Here is a 22,438-nt window from a genome sequence, read left to right as displayed (position 1 = left end):
AAATTTATGTAAAAATTGCCAACATATTTGAAATTAGAAAAACTGAATTATTTAAGACAAATAAGCATAACAATTTAAAAGTGAATATTATTAATTGTTGTTACATATTGGATTGTATAGAAAAATGAAAACAACTATAAATATCTATTTTGGAATTAATAACAAAGTTTAGATTTGATGATGGGAAAAATGAAAGGATTAAATTAAACACTTTAATTCTTTTGGATAATAGGGAATAAAATTATTGCAAAGTTTATTTAAAAAAAAATTGTTACAACTTGAGAAATTATTTGCTAACTAAAAGAAAAGAAATTTCATAGGTTTTAAAAAGAGTAATAGTAGGCTAATTTTTTTTGAGGATTTTCCAAAGGCTAGTTACATTTTTGATTAAGTACGATTCCAGTTTAAATTGCAGAAAAATTGTTCCATTGTGTACATAAACATCCTTTAACATATGCTTGTGTTGCTTAAAATTTATTTACTTGCCTTTCCTATTCAATATTAACAAGCACAGAAACAAGCATTCATTTTAATTATTAGTAAAGATAGTATATGTTTCATAACTGAAAGACAGCATGTTTAAGTAACTGCAATAATTTTAATTCATTCCATGTAATATTTTAAATTTAAAAAAATGTGTTCCTTGTATTTAATGTCTAAAAGATTTGACTCTGCTAAATTTATTGTAAAAGATAATTATTGGATGTAACAGGAACTATTGTACGTAAGTAAACACAAAGATTCATTTCACAAGTATAATACATTTATTTTAGTTTTTACATTCAATAACAAAATTCACATATATATAAGAATGGTGGCTCTATTCTTATGCAATTTGTGTTAAAACTGCACATTGAAAGAGCACAATAATAAATGACTTACATTTTTGTGATTTAATTTCTCCGTTAATACTGACAAAGGGCTTTTTTCCAGGAGGTAAAAAATATTAACTCTTTTTACATGTAATACATAATTTCTTTACATTTTAATACAACTATATAAGCTTAGTCTGAGAGAAATATAATGTAATAATCTCTCTTTTTTAAATTTTTTTTTAGATAAAACTAAGAAAATTATTAATTTTCTCCAATGTAAAATTACAATTGGCTTATAGGATACATTTTCAATTAGGGAATTTCATCAGAAAAAATTTGTCATTCTACAAATTTTTGCTGTATGAGAATTTGATTTGAATACAAAGAGAAATATTTTTATTTTCTTTTAAAACTATAAAATAAAATAATGAAGTTTTGAAAATATCGCACATTTCTAAAAATGTATTTCTAGCACTGAAGATAATAAGCCTTACTCTTCCAAACTATTATCAGACTAAATAATCCCAACAATGCTACTTAGTACCTGATTTCTACATTCTTTATATACAGAATATTTACACAAATATTTTCATAAATCAACACCAAAGATTTTTAAAGGATCCTGAGTTGGTTCCACTTCTGCTAAATGAATAGTGACTTCTATCTACTTCATCTACTCCGATTTTAGTATTCACTTCTCATATCCTTGACATTAGTGAGATCGAAACTAAACAATGAAAAATTTTTACTATTATCAAAGTCACTCTTCGGGCAGCATGTAGCAGTTGTCTTGGATGAACTCTTGCAGGACTATTTTTGTAACTCTTGCCTTGGTGGTCGCACCATTCCGGACAACAGTCGCCTCACCCTTGACTGAAACATCCTCTACCAGAACATTCTGCTGGGTAATGCTGCTGCTAAACACAACATCGCACATGAAATGTACCTCGACCCTCTTTTCAATCCTACCATCATCTTGAATTACTGTGCCAATTTCGATGTCAGGTGAAATAGCAGGGTTATTGACAATGATCCTTCCAATGTCCTGGCCACTCGATGCATTCAGGATCCTGAAGATGGCGTTCGATGAGATGGCTTGAAAGGTGAATCCATACCCATGTAGACGGCTGTCGGACCAGAAATAATTGTCATTTTCGTTCAGACTATCACCTTGGAAAGTCAATCTTTTACCGTAGCCCAGACCTATTGTCTCCAAGAAACGAGCTTGGCCATTGAATAGATATTCATCGCTGAGGTTTTTTCTTACTTTGTACTGAAAACCAGGAATGATATTTTTGTCGACGTATGTGCCTAAAACAGATGAATAAATAAATGATGAGTCTGCAACTAAAGTTAATTGTTATACGTAATGCCAAGAATAACTAATGGGGGAAAACATCATACTATAGTTTGCTTTGCAGATGTATGGAATTTGTATTGATATGGATTTCGGTTTTTTTTTTTTTTTTTTTTTTTTTATACTTAATATGACATTCTGTCACTTTTTACTAGTAAATAATAGATTTATATTTTATTTCAAATATAAACATAGTTCAGGTCTGTGAATTCCTTTTTTTTATCTCTTACCTTTCTGAGTTTCTAAGATACAATACAGTTGGAATGTGTTAATCTTTAAATGGAATAGCCTTTACTGTAAAGTGTACACTCCATAACTTGAATAATAATAAAAAAAATTCTTTTTCTAAGCTTTCTAATCCACTTTTGTTGCGTTTTTAAGCTATAGTAATATAGCTTTTGAATTGACTATGATAATGCCGTTGGCAGTTAAGAAAATCTTCATTCCCAGATAAGTTTACAGCTTCGGAATTTAATTAACTCCATGTTGAACAACAAGCTGATGTTAGAGTAATTTTCCTTCATCCAGCAAACTGCATAAAAATAAATTGAATAATTATGTAAAACCGTGTTAATTTAATAAAAACGTTTCTAATTTTTATTACGAAATTATCAGTCAGGATCACAAATTATTAATCGAGTGAGAAATTCTTGTTCTTTTTATTTCTTAATTACAATTGTTCTTTTCTGAATGAAAATTATTATTATTAATGCTAAATACTTATTCTCCTGTAACATCTTTTGTGCTTAAACAATTTCATTATTTATTCCATCATTAAACGATTTAATGATTTTAAAACTGATTTTCTTTCTTAAAAAATAATAAGGAAGGTGTTTAAGAAAGTAATAAAGAAATTTTTTTTATTGTAAACTTACCGACTGCAATCAACTCATGAGATTCGAAACCACCGATGACATATGACGTCGGAATGTCTTTTATATCTTCTCCCTTCAGTATGCAGAGGGTTTCATTTTGCGAATAATTATCCTATGAAATAATGAAAATATTTATTAAAATAATAAAATTATTCATTATTATTTATTAATAATAAGAAAAAACAACAAAATTTCTCTTAAAAGACATAAAAATACAGAAAAGGTTTTAATAATATCCTACGATCCTTTCAACTTCTGTTAATTTTCAAAGGATGAGAAAAGCAGAAAAACCAAAGAAAGAAACCATTTTAAAAGAATCTGATTATTTTAGCTTCTGTTCGTTTTGCATAGAATAAGAAAATCGCAAAAAATCATTGAAAACGCCCCCCCCCATTTTTATAAACAAAATTTATATAAACAAATTGGCAATTAATAATTAAAATAAAAGAGTTTGTTAAATTAAAATCAAATTCTCCGTTAATAATCCAAAAAAATTAGTTTGGAATTTCATAACGGTACAAGATATATATCACATGAAGAGTACAAGAAACAGGAAAGACAGCACTCTTTACTTGTTCTGGATACTCGGTTGCGTTTAGATGATTAACTGGGTTTGTTTGTGAATTTAGAGAAATGAATCGTCTGGTGGACAGATGTGCAACATTCATGACTTGACTGACATTCAAGTATTTGTATTTTTTCATGCTTACTTTTCCTTTAAATATATTCTGTTATTCCCATCATACCCCTTTTTTCTTCCCCACATACTATTTGTCCGTTGGTATATTAAACTTTATGGGTTTTTTGGAAATCTAATCTCGTTCTCTAATCAAACTAATCAATCAAAATCTAATCAAACATTTCTCTTTATTATTTATTTTATTTTGTGACTTTCGTTTTTCCTAATGTGACATTTTGGGAATCAGAAAATTAACGAATGAATTCTTTCCGCTTCATCTTAGATAGCTACCAAATTTAACTTGTATATTCTAAAGTTAGTTATGTAGTAAAAAATAAAATTGAATTCATATCTTAATAAATAATGCATGCGGAAAAAAAAGATTTCTTTTCATTCAACATCTCAAACAAATTCTATACAAACAGCATTAATTATCTTGAATAAATACTAATTTTTCTAACATATCATCCAATCAAAACAAAACAATTTAAAAAAATTAATAGAATTTCATTTTATCTATGATTTCACTGCCATTTTGCTTATCCTTACTTTCATATTTTTTCCAAATCAGGTATAAATTATTACAGTTTCCAAACATGCCCATAAAATTTAATAAATCGTTATAAAAATAATCTTTTAAAAAATACAAAATAATATTTTTGTCTTAGCAACTAAAATGACAAGAATATTAGTTTGATTGACAAGACATCTAAAAAGACAAAGAAAGTTATATTATATATATATATATATATATATATATATATATATAAATGTATATACACACACAGTGTAAAACAGTAGTGCTCCAATATTAAGTAGAAATAATACGATTGAAATGCAAATTGTTAAATAATAATAAAAAAATTCGCAACTAAAAGCAATAAATAAGATGGTTGGAAATTCAAATAATGATCACAAAAAGCAATAATTTTTCTTGGCCAAAAATTTATCTAAAGATAATCTTTAAGCAGAGAAAATTAATAATTGGTAATTGTTTACACCTTTCAAATGATAATAATAAATTTTTTTAATTAAGATATAAGTATTCCTTTAAAACTGTTTAACTTTACAAACTATTTGGGTCATCTATTGACTAATGAAATAAATCATTTACCTTTAAAGCCTGTGTTGGAGACGGTTCCTGAATGTAATCGTCATACAACAAATGTTTCTCTAAACTATTAGACAAAGGTTTTGTCTGCCCGTCAAAATCTTGCAGTCTCTGTTTCTCGTCTCCCCAGAATTCTTCCAGTTTGTGCCACTGCCCTCCACCCTCTTCCAGAGAACATTGTTCTGGGAAGACATCGAGCACGCTTGCTGAAATGCAAATAGCTTCGCTGTGGGACGTCATTTCAGTAACTAATTCAGTAACAAATCTGCCGGGCAGAAGCGTGCATTTGCTTTTATAGGCCAGGAAAGGTTGGGCAATCTGCTTATCTGTCATACTTGAGAGGCGCGGGAGTACGTCAGGAGTGCATCATTGACGGCTTATCGATTGGAAGAAACGATTTGGTTTCGTCAGATCTCAAGAATTACGTGATTTCTTACGTGTATCTATGAAGATTTCTTGTTTTTTAATATCTTAATTTCTTTTTCTGATAAGCGTTTTCGTTGATGTTTTTTTCTCTTTTCTTTTTTGATTTGTCGCATACGAAATATTCATGGAAAAAGTATCGCAACCGTTAAAAAATTTGACCTCAAGTTTTTAATGAATTTAGTAATAAATCTAAATGTACACAGAAAGACGCACACACACATATAAACACATACGTAAGATATACGTGACAAAACGTGCTCATACATGTATATGGGATCAAAGTTGCCAATATCATAACTAGCAGAATGGATAATAATGCTAATTTTTATCAAAAATGTATGTTAGATGACGAGGACGACACCTGAGCTGGCACCCCCTCTCCACTCCACACCATACCAGCGGGAGGGCGTTTATGATGACGGATTTAACGTGCAACAGACCCCCCTTATACGACGGTTCTTCGATAGAATCGGGTCTCGAACCTGAAACCCTACGGCTCACAAGTCGAGACCTTACCACCAAGCTACCGCGGCCCCTACCTCTTTCAAAAGATTCATCTTATATTTTATATTATATATATATATATATATATGATGAATGTTTATTTGTATGTTTTTTTATGTAAATCTGTCGTTTTTTTTTACAGTTTGGAAGAAATTTGGCACACGGGCTCTTCCATACAAGAGAAGAGTCATTGTCACCTTTTCAAACTTCAAATGTCATTTGAAAATTATGAATTCAAATTTTATCAAGTTCTAATGTTTTTTACATTTTCTAATTTATTATCACAAAAAAGCAGTTTTTGAAATACCTGAAATATTTTGGACCAAATTTGTCAACAAGAACGAATTCTTTTTCACCACATTTTTTTTACACCTCTCTCTCTCTCTTACACTTACTTACACACACACACACACACACACACACACACACACACAGATGATTTTTGTATGTCTTAAATGAATCTGCAATTTTTTTTTTTTTTTTTCGATTTAGAGGAAATTTCGTTCACATATTCTTTCATATAAGAGGAGAGTCGCTGTCATCATTTGTCTGCCTTTAAAATACGCTATTTTAAAGTGAATCAAGTTTTAGTGTTTTTCAGTTATATTTTCTAATATATTAACTAAGAAAAACAATTTTAATATTTTGAAAGTAAAAAAAATAACATCTTAATGAGTTCAATTTCATTTCTGTGCAATTTTCTCAAATTCAAAAAAATAAAAAAATTAATTTGGTGCATAATCAGTAACAACCTTTTTATTGTTATGATGAAATTTATTGTTCTATCAAACCATTCAATTGTGTGCTTTTGAAATTGTTAAAATTAAGATAATAAAAGTTGCTTTCTGTAGCCATCAACTCTTAAGAAGAGTTTTTCCACTTTTATTTGGTAGTTTATACTTTTTTTTCAAAAAAAAAAAAATGCATTAATTTGCACATTGATTTGTAGTAGTCTAATTACATTAAATTAATATTTTTCAGTCTTATAAAAAATAGATAAATACATTCCAGATTAGTACTTTCATTACCAGAGAAACCAATATTTCGTGCAAGGAAGTGATTTTCGAAAGGCGGCAATAAAATTAAATAGCTGTATTAAAAATAATCTAAATTTACAAACATCATGATATCATTCGAATCGAAGGAAATAATTTATCTAAACATTACGTTCACGTTTAAAAGAAATATTACTTACATTTTAAATTATTGTGTTTATTTACATACGAGTCTCTTCTCTGTTTTGTGAAATACATTTCGAAAATATTAAATACTATTTTAAGTGCGCCAATTTACTTAGTTTTTCTTAGTGATGAGCTTATCTATTTTTAAAAATCTAAAATACTCCTAGGGATGTTTATAACCCTCATCTTTCTGTATAGTTACCCATTTTTACAGTTGTAGTATAATCATCATACAAATTTATTTCTATAGAAATTTTGTTCCCGAAATTATATACACATTTTTGAAAATTTTGGAAATCAGGAAAAATCTAAACTATAATTAAGTTACCATCATAGAAAAGATATTTTTTTTAAGTATTAAAATTGCTTTCATTAGGTTTTTTGCTCAGATCTGATCGTCGGAAAACATTAAAAAACATGAGTGCAGTGTGATACTTATGAATCATTTTTGGAATATTTATGATTGGTATTTAATAATTTTTGATTGCATAGTTCCAAGGAAAAATTATTATAAATATTCGATATAAATGATATCCTTAAGTGGAAAGATATAGTCGAGAAAAACATTAATATTTCTTTTCATGTAATTTGAAGTTTTAATTTTTAGTTCTAGAAAAAAATAAAGAATGAATATCTATAACTTTGATGTTTGAATCTAAATATTTTATCAGAGAATATTTGAACTGAGTGATTCAAAGGCTTTTACATAATAAAAGTTAAATAAAGACTGGTGTCGAAAATTTTTGAAGTGACAGTTTGTTATTTATGGATTTCATGTCAGAACAATTGTTTTTTATATCTGTAAATAAGTTATGGTCAGTTAAAATTCGATATTTTAAAAAAATGAGTAGAGTTTCAGATTAAAAAAACCGAATAGATAATACAAGTAAAAAAATGTATTTGTATTAATACATATAAAATAAGTACATATAAAAAATTGAGCTGGGTTTGTTTAAAAAAAAACCGAATAGAAAATACATATATATAATATAAATTGAGCTGGGTTTCAATATCAAAAACCAACTAGAAAATGCATATAAAAATAATTTATATTTTTATCTTAATTTTCTTTCAACTGCATTTTCAGTTTTTATATGAAAATTCTGCTTCGTAATTTTTTTTAAAGTTAAAAAAATTGATTTTATCAAAACAACTATTGCTTTTTTCTTGGTGTATTAGTAGGAAGAAAATCATTTTTAAAATCAATCTTTTGTAGAATTTTTTGCTAGCAGCAAGATAAGAACTCTCTTTATTCTGGTTTTATAACTTCTTCACTGATTAATTTCTTATTTGCATTTTGCTTGACTTGTTTGTATCCTTAAAATGCCACTTAAATTTTGCTTAAAATTGCAGAAAAGAATCAGAGTTAAAAAAAACAATAGAATTTTCTTAATTTATAAGAAAAATTAAAATTTCAAAACAGTAGCTAGGTGATATGGAATATTCCGGATTTATAGACATTTTGTTCAACAGTACATTTAATGAAGTAACATAAAATTTTTTCCCCATCGTTTAAAGCATTATCTGTTGAATCACATACCCATCTTTAAAGTTAGAAATTAAATATTAGGTTAGAGTAAATATACTATATAAATTCCCTAATAGGATTTCTTGGCTGACGATAGAAAAGTTATAATATACACTAATTATTTTGTTTGTTTTTAAATAAATTTATAAGGAAATTTTGAAATTATTTGAAAGTTTATACAACTTTAAAATTTACACCTTAATTCGCTTTTGCATTTAACATCCCTTTTTTAATAATTATCATTTTCAAAAAGAATTTGAAAATAATTAGTATAGTTGGCATCAAGATAATAGTTTTAAAAACTAATATGGATTTTCGTTTAATTTTAAAACCGCAAGGTTTAAAATAAATATTTATCACTTTTTTTGTAATTTTTTTAGGTAGTTCATTTACAGATTCAAGTAACATAAAATATAATTTTTTTCTCATTGTTTAAAGCCTTTTCTGTTGAAGCATATACCCATCTCTAAGGTTTAGAAATTAAATATTAGGTTAGAGTAAATATACTGTATAAATATATAAATATACTGTATATTTATACAATATATTTATACTGTATAAATATATAATGTATTAATATAACTGTATAACTGTAAAAATATACTGTATAAATATATAAATTCCCTAATAGGATTTTTAGACTGTCGATAGAAAAGTAATACTATATACTAATTATTTTGTTTGTTTTTAAATAAATTTATAAGTAAATCTTAAAATTATTAGAAAGTTTATATAACTTTAAAATTTATACCTTAATTCGCTTTTGCATTTAACATCCTTTTTTAATATTTAATCTTTTCAAAAAGAATTTGAAAATAATTAATATAGTTGGCATCAAGATAATAGTTTTAAAAACTAATATGGATTTTCGCTTAATTTTAAAACTTCAAAGTTTGAAATAAATATTTATCAATTTTGAAACAAACAAAAATATATGAAAAATGAATATCAAGTTATCTAACACCAAAATACCAATAAAATATTAATAATAATATCACTAGTAAAATAATAACTTTTTTTGTAAAAGTTTCATACCTTCGTCTTTTATTTGCCCTAGAAAAAAGCGCTTCTAAATAAAGAAATTCGAAATGTTTGGCAAATCATTCCATATAAGGAAATTCGAAAATTTTAAGTCGTAGTGCATACTTAAGGCAACATTATCTGGCCATTCCGATTGACTGGAAATGTTTGGTTTTTCCGACAAAAGCAGTTTTCATTCACGTGAAACCCAAAGTATTGAGTATTAAGTGTTTTCTTTATCACTACATGGTGAAAGTGCATAAAATTCTAAAAATAAACTTCAAATTGTGATACTTGTTTTATTTAGTGATAAAAATAAATCTTAAATGTTCTGAGAAACAAAAATAAAGATATAAATATATTGATGTTCCCAGTTTTCTTGTAAATATTTGTATTTTTAAACTGAAAAATGAGAATCTTTCTTGTTTAACCCTTTCTAAGGCCTTGGGGAGTATGTTTCCCAACAACTTCGTCAGTTATTATATGAAGTTATATAGGTTGGCATAAATTCTGACAAATTTTTCTGCAAGATAGAAAACTAGGTTCTTCAGTTTCTTTATCTCGCACAAAATGACGTATCTTGATTTGTTAATTATTAAGTAGCCGAATTTATTAATTAATCGAATTAAATTCATCTTATAAGTTAAATGAATCACATTGTTTAAGCCAATCTCAATCCTAAAAATATTTTAATTTATCATGAATAGAAAAAAATAGCCTTTTAAAGGTTTAATTAAAAGGGGGGGGGGGGTCAAAAAAATGTATAATTTAAAAAGGCACATTTGTAGTGATAAGTAAAGATATATAAATTTTGTATTTATTTTTAAAATGTTGAATTTAAAGATATTATCACGTTAAAATAAATGAAACCTTCCGCTCTCAAAAATAAGTAATAATATGCTCACTTAAATTAGAATAAAAAAAAATGAAATATGGTCAGTGTTATATCCAAATGATGCATGTTAAATTTGATAAAACGTTTTATCGATGCAAAATACTTGTTTAGATAAACCACATTTTCTCTCAAATTGCTGCATGGGATTTGTGATTACAGCATGATGTCACAAAATGTCGCATGTTACTTGTAGTTCCAGCTGTATTTTTTATTGTATGTTATTTGTTTTATGAGGAGACAGCCCATCCCATAGAGCCAAAGTTTTTGGGGACATATAGAAGGGGTTGGAGGTCACCAATATGGTGTAAGGAGAATATATTTTTTAAATTTTCAAGATTACTTTACTTTTATTTTCTCATATATGTAGCATAGAGAAAGTATATAGTAATCGTCAAAAATTTCGAACTCAAGATTTTGACGATGAGATGTTTTAGACCTCCTTGAGTTAGAAAAACGCATTTTTGGAAAATGTTCGTCATCTGTCTACCTTTCTGTGAAAAATGATAATTCAAAAATGCTTTGAACTAAAAGGTTGAGATTTGGCATACAAACTTTACACCAAATTTGCAGATTTCTGTAAAATTTGGAGTAAAATCTGTTGTGAGGAAATTCGTATGTCCACCTGTTCGAATATAAATAAACACGATTAGCAAAGAGAGCTAAATCGATAAAATTCTGTACACAGATTAGACATTTATTGTGTAGACACCTTCCAAACTTTCAGCCAAATCCAACTAAGGGTTGACGGTCCGCCGGTCTGCACTTTCAGAAACATGTAAATTTGATAATTCATAGTTAATAAACATGTAAGTTGATAAAACATAATTCAAAAACAATTACATGCAGTGTCTTAAATGTATCAAATTTGATATGATATTTTATGACTACAAGTGCAGTTTTAGGTCAAACTTTTGTTTCAATCGATTGAGAAGAATTCGTCTAAAACACAAATTCGGTTTGGGGATACTATGAACGCATACCTGATATTACTCTGCAAATAACTCGCAAAGGATGACACGATAGATTCAGTAAAAGTGCTAAATTCAAGCCAAAAAGTAATATTCCGTAACTATTGTACGCCAGTGCCATGTAAGGCGTTCTCTATCATGATAAATATATTAGAGTACATGCGAGAAAGTTTTGGGGGAGACCACGGCTACTGTTTTTTTTACTGAAAATGATGCCGGCATGAGTTGAGCTATACTTTCACATTTATTTTCTCTAAGACATGAGTGTGGTAGGAGATCCGCATAGCAATATTTTGCATCGAACCTCAGTAGACCTAGACATATAATATTAGGATCATATTAAGGTCATTTTGTCATAAAAATGGAGTACTTACTGAAATGAATTGAATTTCACGCCATTGGAGGGATGTTTGATTATTTGTATAAAAGCCTCTACGGTTGATAAATAATGTTATTAGAGATCTAAAATGCTAATTAGATATGCAAATGTAACTTGCAATAAATAAATTTTGCAATTACGAATTTAATCCTTTAAAGGGCCACTATTTTCTAGTCATATTATGTTAAAAAATTTTTAGGCTAGAAATTAGAATAAGAAAAGGGATTCATTTAGCTTATTAGATAAATTTAATTTCATTAAGGAATTAATTTGGTTAATTAATAATTAAGTAACAAATCAAGACACATCATTTTGTCTGTGATAAAGAACTGAAGCCTCTAAGTTTCTGTCTTACTAAAAAAAGTTGTCAGAACTTATGCCAACCTACATAATTTCATACAAAGATTGATAAATTTGGTGGGAAGCATACTTCCCACAGCCCTAGAAAGGGTTAAAGTAATGTCAAACGAATCTTTTCATACAAAATTATAATCAAGAGCCGTGTTTTCATCAAGATATTCCAATATACTAAAAAAATATTGCGCACTTTAAGTTTTGATTTATGATACTCACTTCCTTTAGCCCATTTGTAACTGACAGTGACTAGTTGATCTATAAAATTTCACAAAGGTCCATAATTTTGGTTTCAAAACCGTACGTTACTAAATTTCCCTATTTAATTATTGGGTTCTTCAATTATCACTTTCACGTACATAAGAATGAACATACAGGCAGACAGTCAACAAAGACTGTGGTCTAAAATTTGGTTTAGGATCTACAATTATAGTGAGAAATAAGTATTCCACATATCATTTATCTAGCATTCTCGTATTGTTCAGTTCTTCAATTATCACTTTCACGTACATAAGAATGAACATACAGACAGACAGTCAACAAAGACTGTGGTTTAAAATATTTGGTTTAGAATCTACAATTATAGTGATAAATAAGTATTCCAAATATCATTTATCTAGATCTCTCATATACGAAGTATAGAGGAAATACTGTAATTTTGAAAAAGTTCGAACATTTTAACGCATCTCCACATTTTAGACTACCCTAAGCTCGAAAAACACGTTTTTGGAATTGCACCTGACTGTATACCTGGAAATAAAGATAATTAAAAAATGCTTTCAAGTAGATAGTATATGATATTAGACAATTCTTTAGATTTCTATTAAATTTTGAATAAAATTGATTTAGAAGACTGTTTGTCTTTTTTTCTGTCGAAGTGAACTCGATAGCTACAAACTGTATAAAGCTAGATAGATAGAAATTGATACATAGATTTGGCATCTAAAATGTAGATATTTTTAAAATAATATTTTGAAATAAATATATCAGAGGGTTAACCATATATTGGTCTATATTTTCGCATATATGTAAATGAAATAATTCATAAACACAATGATTTAATTCAAAGAAATTCGATATGTGCTTTGGCGACCTGTGTAAACTCGTTTAAAGTTTTGATTTAAATCGGTCAGAAAAAAGGCGTCCAAAGTATATATTGGCAAGATAGATTCAGTAAAATTGGAAGAATCGTGCCAGAGATCTGTTTATACTTTGTAACTATTGTTCGTCAATGAGATGCCAGGCATTCACGACTTTACCCAAGTATTATAATTTTATACTTGGTAAACAAAACCATGGGAACAAAACCATTATTGGAGAATATGCAAGCAAATTTCGAACAGATCACTCCCTCTCGTTGAGTTATCTTATTCATGTATATTTAATACATAGACAGTCTATCTTTAGTTGGATCTGATCTAAAACAAGATTAAGATTCGTAATATTGGTGTAAAGATTAAGTACGTGAAAAAATTTCATTCGCGTTGCTTGTTACGGTTTCATATGGTGATGGATGCATTTTTGGTGTAAAAACCATACGTATATTTAATTAAGTATATGATTTTCTGTTATGTAAAAAATGAGCTTTTCCATAACGATTGAGACAGAAGTTGCCAATCACATTTTTAAATTTTGAATTGATTCAGAAAAGATTTTTCTTTTTTGAATTGTTAGGTTTACAAATCGTCCATGAGACATAATTTCAGAAACATTTTTATTTCGGACTCGAATTTCAAATTTTACAGTTAAACTTTTTGTTTTTGCAATCTTTACTTACTGTATATGCGAGGGAAAAAAATCTAAGCGAAATTAGGTCCAGTTTTTCAAAACATATTAGAAGCTATATTAGTTAAACAATTAAAGTTTCTTAAGAGACTTCTTTCAAGCCATGTTTGTTTCACGATAGAGATATATGATGCTATTGAAAGGACCCAAACTGCTGAAAGAATTTTCGTGACTGCATAGTGTTTTATAGAAATTAAAATATTATTACTACTACTAAAAACGAATACCCGAATTTTAATTACAAATATTACCGAAAACCAATTTTTGGAAATATTCAATTAAAACTTGTATTATTAATGCGTAATTAAAAGACATTAAATTTATAAAAAATGTATTTATTAATTTTTCATACTTGATTTATTGTTAAAAAAAACCTAAAATGATTTTCTTTTCTGTTTTTCTGTTTTGTAAAAGTGATGATAATTGAGCTTTTCTGTAACAATATAAAAAGAAGCCAATAATATTTTTGAAATATTCTACAGTATTCAGACTTTTACAATATCAAAATACCTTGAAGAAACTGGAAATTTTAATCACATTTTTATTATATCTTAATCCATAATGAATGTTTAGGATTTTTTTCACAATATCGTGTTTGACTTGGTTGTTAAGAATATCCAAGTCAAACAAATTTGAAAATGAGTTAACTTAGTAAGTTATAAAAAAATATCATCCGTGTAGCCGAAATTTTTTTTTCATATCAATATCCAATTTTTCAATATCAAATGTGGTCGAAAAACATTGACAATAGTGACTAAGTCATCTAGAACATGATTCCTGCAGCTAAATTAAAAAAAAATTAACTTGGTAATTTTCATTTGACCATAGTTATATTTATATACAATCTGCTAATTATTATCTAACTAGTTTAATAACTTGGATTGATGGAAAACTGGTTACATAATAATAACGAAATAGCCTCGGTTACTTTTAACGTTATCAATATTGTATTAACTGAAAATTGTTTACTGAAAATAATTAGAAAATAATCAGAGTAAAGCAAGCTTAAAATTCAAGAAAAATGTCTTTTTTTCAAATGCAAAAGATTTTCTTGCTTGTTTATTCTATTATCAAGATCTTACAGAAATAAATGTAACCTAAGATAGTTTGGAATTTTTTTACAACTGCGTGCAAACTATGATTCTTTTTTGTTATTTAAATAATTTTTTTTGTATAAAGACTGCTCAGAATCGTTTGCTTTTTAATTAAAGTTTTTCCATTTTGTTTTAATTTTCTATTGCGCAATTACTTCTTTTTTCATTTTTGAAGAGATCATTTTAAAATATTATCCAAGTTTTTTTGAAATATTAAAAGACAATTAAACAAAATGGTGAGTGGGCTGAAGATATTTTTTTTTTGAAAACTAAAGTAGGGTTTATTTAAGTTTTGTATAAATTATAGTTTCATTCTGAAAAATATAAAGAAGTTCGGATATTTGGTATTAGTTACGAAATTGATCTGGAAATTATAAGAAGTAGATATTTATGAATTTTTCAGTTTGAATTTGATGTTCAATCTATCAAATCTTTCATATTATTTAAATATTAAAAGTCCTTATTTCAGTTTTACCAAGTTCCCGTTCCCAAAAGATGAAATTCCATCCTATGATGGCAGCAGAAAGTGACCAAATCAGCTTAAATTGAAATACACAAGAGATAAAGTCAGGAATTTCCTCTTTCTTTCATATTTTTATACCATGCACCCCCCAAATATATTTTTAAATATAAATATTACAAAAAAAAAAGGATTACGAAGAATAAGGTAACACCAAATAGGAAAAAACTACGATTTTTCAAATTATTCTAAACTTTAAATTGCATTTTCTACAAAATACGTATCTTGATTTTGTACTTTTAACAGTAAACCGACAATATTCCATCTGATTTATTTTTCTTTCTTGTATTGTTCTCAGAACTTCATATTTTTATATTTTTAATTTGATGTTCCTATTTTTGACAAAAAACGTTTCTTGATAACCTTCATAACAGCATATTTTCAAAAATTCTTTTATTTATTTTTTATTTTATATTCTTAAATATATTCCACAATTCATTTTTAAGAAAATTATGAATAAGAAAGTAATCCTGTTTTTCGAATTTATTATCAGATGCCATCTTTCATATGAATTCAAAATTGCAGTTAAAATTAGTCGATGAACTGATAATTAAATTCTGAAAACATTAGAATGTATTGTCATTGGGAACACATTCTTGTACAAAATTTCACAAGTTCTTGTTCAATTTCACAAAATTTCACAATTCTAAAACATCAGGGAAGCGAATGAAAAACTAATTGCAAGTTTTTTCCGTCATGAAATAAGCCGTATTCAATAAAAATGTATAAAAATCAAATGGCGAATCCTAATGGTAATAATTATTTAATAAAATTGAACGAGATTAACGATAGAAAAAGAAAATGCATATTTTTTTTTTGTTTCAAGATAGAAAAAGAAAATGTATATTTTTTGTTTCAAGATACAATTTCAGAATCTGTAACTAAATCATGGCTGCTAACTAATCCAAACAGCAAGAATTTGTTTCACATTTGGAAGTAGAAATGCAATTTTTTTTTAGGTTTTAAAAGCAATTAATATGAAATTAAAATTGTAAGATGATAACTATTAACTTACCGAAAGTTTTATAGGCAACTGAGCTGATGAATCTGTATCCATTTTTTGGGTGAAAATTACTAGCTTCACTAATGGATATCGCTTTAAAAAATACAATAATCTCTTCGGAAAATTCCGTTATAGATTCAATTCCGATATCTGGAAAAAAATATGGAATCTAAAGTGTGTCAAAATAATAAACCTTAATGAACTCAAGGTAAAAGAAGTTTTCAAAATTCTATCACAAAAAATACATACTGAAAGATAAAAATGAAAACAGACATTCAATAAAACGATGAAATCTGAGTAAAAGAATGTATACAGTTATTAGTATAAGAATTACTTTATACATTTAGAGTTGGCTCATAAGAAAAAAAAAGATATCCTTCAGAAAATTATAAATTTTATTTCTAGCGCTTAGACAAGCACAAATAGAGGTTAGTTTTTAAAATCATTTATATTTATTTTATCGTAATTTGAGAATCCTAAATCTATTTTTTAAAGTAGGATTAAAATCTGATTTAAAAATACATAATCACCAAGAATTATCTTCACCTTGCGATGACATCCGGAAGGGAAAGGAATTGAATGATTAAGTAGCCACTAATAGCAACATTTAGTCTTCTGTCCGAAGCAAAATAGCATTTATTAACAGCAACTTTTGTGCTTTATCCTTAAATTGGAAGTAAGGTCTGTTCATCCCTGATGAACAGTTTTATTACCATTATTTTATTACATTACATTACCATTATTTATTACCACAAATGAAAGAGAAACCCTGCCACTGAATACATCAACTTTTCATTGTCATAATTGATGCGTGTGTCACTTTCGGCGGCATTTAAAAATGCATAAAAAAATATAATATTAAAAATATCGATATATCAATATTTTTCTTTTTTTAAATATCCTATTCCATTGAACGATATCAAATTAGTTTTATTTCTATAATAATAAACTATTCTTAATATTTATTTAGACACAATAGTTGATGACCACATTTTCTAAATGGTATTTGTACTTGGAAGTCTATGAGTATGTCGAGAGAGAACACTCTTGATTTTGTTTATGTCCAGCCGTCGATCACGATCAGCCTGCTTGCTAAGATCATTAATTAATCACGAATTTTTGTTGTTTGTGCGTTTCAAATGTCTTGAACAAGCCATCTGAAACTTCTGATTGCGATAAGTATTTAAGCTGGATAATTTTAGTTGTCTATTGTCTGTTTTCGCCATTGTACGTCTTTAAAATATAGTAAACAGGAGCAGAATGGATGCGAAAAGCAACAAATTTTAAAAGTCGTTCATAGCGATCTCTTTAAAAGTTTGAGCTTCGTTGGGGTAAAAAAATGGAGAGATCGCAATATTAAATTCAATTTATATAAATGCCTATACTAAGTCTGAACTGTTGTCTGTCAGATATATATCATAATATAGTTAGTATTTTGATCGATTCTTATTTGTAGACAACAAAAAAGTTAATCAACGATTATAAGATAAAATATCCAAACGAAAGAGTAGTGAGATTTTTGGGTCCATCACATACACACACATTCGCTACTATTATTATTAAAAACTAGAAGATGTGTTCTTCTAGATGGACTGTTATTCTGTTAACAATATTTCGGATATGATTTTTACAAATTAACTAACGAAAGTTGTACTAGAAAATAGCATGCACATTGGCAGAGTGCATAAGAAATTTAAAAATATATATATTATTTAAAGAATACTTTAAATGTAAATTTACAGTAACTTGTGGAATCTTCTTTATCCATAATGACCACGGACACTGTAATGACTAAAATCGGTTTGAATTTAAAGTAATAAACCTCAGACCTTAGCGCATTAACCTTTGCTATAATCCAACACACACACACAAAAATGCAAATAAAATGTGAAATTTACTATTACACAAATAGCATTAATTAATACTTAGCTTTATTCGTACCGATAAATCAATCAAATTAAACATAAAAAAAAACTTGTCGCAGTTGTTAGACGCCAAAACAGAAGTTGGGATTCTGCATTTGATAATGACACAGACCGAAATGGAGGCGATATTTTTTACTCCGCCTAACGTTACAGACGATGAGGAACGATTTTATATACTGATGGGTAAATATTTTGTCTTGGCTACGGCATTAATGAATTTCATGTGAGTAAATAATATTTATGAAAGGCTAAATATTCGAAACACGGCGTAAAAAGACAACTTTCGCAAGATTTCAATTAAAATTTTAAGTAGTGTATATCTAAATAGAAAATTTACCAATTTATACATCTGAGAAAATAGTAGCAGAAAGTAAATTGACAGTTCAGTTTCTTTGGGCCAGAGATTTAAGTGCAGTTATATTTGGATTTCTCCATAAGCAGGATATTTGATGGAATTAAGCAAAAGGTTGTTCTGTTTGATCTGCTTTGATGATTAAACAGAAAACTTGTAATAACGCTGGTTTTATCATAAAGTGATCTTAGGTGTCTATAAAAAAGATAAAAATAAATAAATAAAAAGAAGCAATTGCCAATCAAACGAAATAGCCGTTCTCTCCATCGGAAATCAGAATAATTCTCCAGTTATTGATGAAAGATATTTAAGAAATCAAGAAGAATTCTTGAAAAAAGTCGGACAATTGTTTTCTTTTTATATATGACATATCAATTTACATGTATTTTTTTTTGCGAAGACTTGCAACATTGTAAACATCAAAAGCTCGCCCAGAGAAGAGTTTATCAAAACTGAAATCGGTAAAAGATTCGATTGACCAGGGTTCAAGAAAGATTGAGAGACTTTATAATAATATCAATAAAACCCGAAATTATAATTTATCTTGATGCCAATACATTAATTCAAACATTTGCAAAAAAAAAAAAAGCACGAAAAAAGCATGTATTTAAATTATATTTATAAAAATGTATTATGAAGTAAAATAATAAATTATTGATATTTAAAACATAAAATAATGAAAATCGCTGAAATATTTCTTTTTATTCTATGTAATTTAAGAAGTGTCTTGATAATTAAAACGATGTATTTTTAAGTAAAATGTGTTTATTTTCGACTGCGTTATGTTTAGCTGCACATGTGAATATATAAATGCTCTCAGATAAAAAGCGTAGGGATTGTTCTTTGTGCCGGCACTTCCCCCGCAAGAATCATCAAATAATCATATATAATATGGCAACTAAAATCACTCGCAAAGCGGGCGATTGTGTTGGAGCAGTAGTTGAATAATCTGAAATTTGTCTTAGCAAAATTATTTTTCATTTTCCAGTATTATTATATAAAAACACGCATTTCAAACTTTCTGTTTTTTTAAAGTTTATATTATGTGGTTCTTAATTATAAAAAAAGCAAAAAGTAAATGTAGAATTCAGCATTCTTCTACATTTTCATAAAATTGGAAAATGGTATCTGTTTTATCAGATTTTCTGTTTCCAATGTTCTTTTTTACATCATGGTTTAAAAAAAGCATAATTGTCACTTAACAGATACTAGATTATAGCGGTTAAATTTTATTTACTAAGCAGAATTTAATAAAAGGGAACATAAACCATAAAATTATTTTTAATAACATAGGGAAATTATTGATTGCAGATCAAAAACTTGTTAAAGATACTGCTGTGCTAACACAAGTAACGTGAAAAAAAAAAAAAGGTTTAGTTTTGTTACAATTAATTATTGTGAAGATAAATCATTATTTTTTTATAAATCATTCAAAATATCCTACTTATTTTTAAAAATTTGAAAAACATATATATTTTTTTTCTGCACAAAAAAAAACTAATCTTAATAAAGACATTTCTCATCAAATTGAATATAATAGCGATTTCTCAACTTCAAAAACTTATAAAAATGAAAAAATAAAAATATTCGTGTTTGAAGAAAACCGATCATTTCGAAATTTCTTCAAATGATAACTTAAGATTAAACCCATTCTTATAATGCGACCGCATTTTTATGATGCAATCCGGTGAAATCTTGCAGGGCACAGAGATAAAAAAACAATTTTCACATCTAGAAACTGATTGGTTCCCCCCCTGTTATCATAATTGCGTAAGCATGATATAAAATGCTAATTGAGTAGCCTAAAAATGTGCATATATGTAGCGATGTAGGGGTTTTTAAACTCAAAAGCGAGCCGCTCTGATAAAACTAATTTTCAAGGGTTGAAAAAAATCTCACACAAAAATGCTTTTTCTCAGTTATTAGTTAAAAACTTATCTTGCTACTGATTAATTTTTTTTTGAATTTGAATTGATGAGATAACTGAAAGAACAGTATTTAGAATTTGCTCTACCTATTATCTAAATGAAAAATTTTGTTTTTTCCGAGTGTCGATAGGGTTATCGGTTAAACGTACATTTTTTAAATGCTTTTTTACTTACTGGAATAGAAAGAGAAATTATTGCTTTAATCTTTGAAAAATTCCGCTTTGAGATGTTAATGAACTAAAACTCCAACTCTGACAAAAAACAAAAACAGCTAAGATATTTTGTTTGTCTATCCGTGGACACGTTAGCTCAAAAAGGGTACTAGATAAATGATATTTGGTATACAGTATGGTATACATTCAAATTAGAGATTTTAGTTAGATTTTAGACAAAATTCTCCATCGGAGAGTCTGTTTGTCTATCAATATGCTCGTAAATGTGTTAGATCAAACACGTGATTTTAAATATGGAATCTTTAGATCAAAAGAGTACATTCAAGCCAAATTTTAAACCAAACTGGTCTAGGGGCAGAGGTACTGATCAAAGAATCTCATCCGTACATGATGAAGCAAAACATAAAAATGTCCCACACTGAGGATGTAAAAGGCAGCCTTCAAGAAAAAGCATTTTCCCTAATCTTTCTATTTATATAAACTATTTAAAATTCTACGCAGGAAAGGAAGATCACTTGATGAAATTATCGTCAGTATATCTTTTGAATTTGTATAGCTGATATAGAAACCTTTTAGCCCATACATTAAGAAATAAGGTCGGCCTCCTGACCTAGAGGTATCGCTTCTTCCCCGTGATCTAGGCGTCCCGGGTTCGGGCCTGGTTATTCCTCTACCCTGTGAGGTGCGTGAATGAGCCCCCCTATGAAAAGGGGTTGTGCAAGCGCGTGGTTGTTTCTTCTTCATTTGAGCTAGAAGTCAGACTTCTGCCCTCAGGTGCCCAGGGGTCTTTACCCTCAGAAGCTACTGTGCAAAAATCTTGGCTTAAAATAGTCACACGACGAAAAAAAAAAATTAAGAAATAATTATTCAAAGGTAAGAATTAAGAAACTTGCCACATAGAGGAACCCTTTCTTTACTACTATATTATGTTCAATAGACAGACAATAAAATGTTCTTTTTTATTTTGCTTTTGCCGAAGACCACATCAATTACTGTATATCTTGAGCCATTTTTTAAAAAAATTTTTTCATTGAAAGTTACCTGATGACACAAGAAATCCGAAATTTCTTGTCACAAGTAATTCAATTTCTAAAAGACAAATGATTTATTTTTACAGATAAGTGAATTTGAAAATATAGCTTTTATTTCTTTGATATAAGTCTCATCTCTTTATCATAACAACAACATAGGAAAAACCCTTCCATCGATGTTACCTCCTCTTTATTCCATACTTTGAACCAAACTATTGAAAAGAAATTTCTTGGAAAATTTTCAATAAGACAGAAAATATTCTATAAAACAAAAAAGTTTCTAAAGCTGAATAAAATTCTCAAAATCCCTGAATAGAAATTTCAAACGTATTTAGTCAAATTTTATGCATTTCTTTCTATCAAGGTTGAGGTTGATGTATAAAAATATAAATAGGGAAGAAAACACTTTTATATGCAAAGAAGGCTTTAGAATCATTAGAATTTTTATTAGTTTCCTTTTAAAGGAGAAATTAATTTCCGGTTTTTATGCAGAATTCTCAAACCGGGAAGAAGCAATTGTAAGAAAATATTTACT

At 27.8% G+C, this 22,438-nt stretch overlaps 1 protein-coding gene across 3 annotated transcripts in view; it reads right to left on the bottom strand.

The window, feature by feature from the left end:
* Positions 1 to 745: 745 nt before the first annotated feature.
* Positions 746 to 22,438, bottom strand: part of LOC129972549 (uncharacterized) — a 99,238-nt gene continuing 77,545 nt past the window's right edge. For 2 of the 3 annotated variants that reach the window (XM_056086728.1, XM_056086727.1), the window contains exons 2-4: positions 16,507 to 16,644; positions 3,048 to 3,159; positions 746 to 2,126 (exon numbers count right to left, since the gene is read on the bottom strand). In XM_056086728.1, coding sequence (XP_055942703.1) covers positions 1,576 to 2,126; positions 3,048 to 3,159; positions 16,507 to 16,548 — 705 coding nt within the window. In that variant the 5' untranslated portion in view covers positions 16,549 to 16,644 and the 3' untranslated portion in view covers positions 746 to 1,575. Of the gene's footprint in view, positions 2,127 to 3,047; positions 3,160 to 4,840; positions 5,104 to 16,506; positions 16,645 to 22,438 lie in introns of those variants that run through there. The other variant, XM_056086726.1, reaches the window with a different exon arrangement.

The sequence above is a fragment of the Argiope bruennichi genome, chromosome 6 (assembly GCF_947563725.1).
Source record: "Argiope bruennichi chromosome 6, qqArgBrue1.1, whole genome shotgun sequence".
NCBI classification, from domain to species: domain Eukaryota; kingdom Metazoa; phylum Arthropoda; class Arachnida; order Araneae; family Araneidae; genus Argiope; species Argiope bruennichi.
The sequence above is the reverse complement of the archived record's forward strand: the minus strand, read 5'-3'. Positions and strand labels throughout refer to the sequence as shown.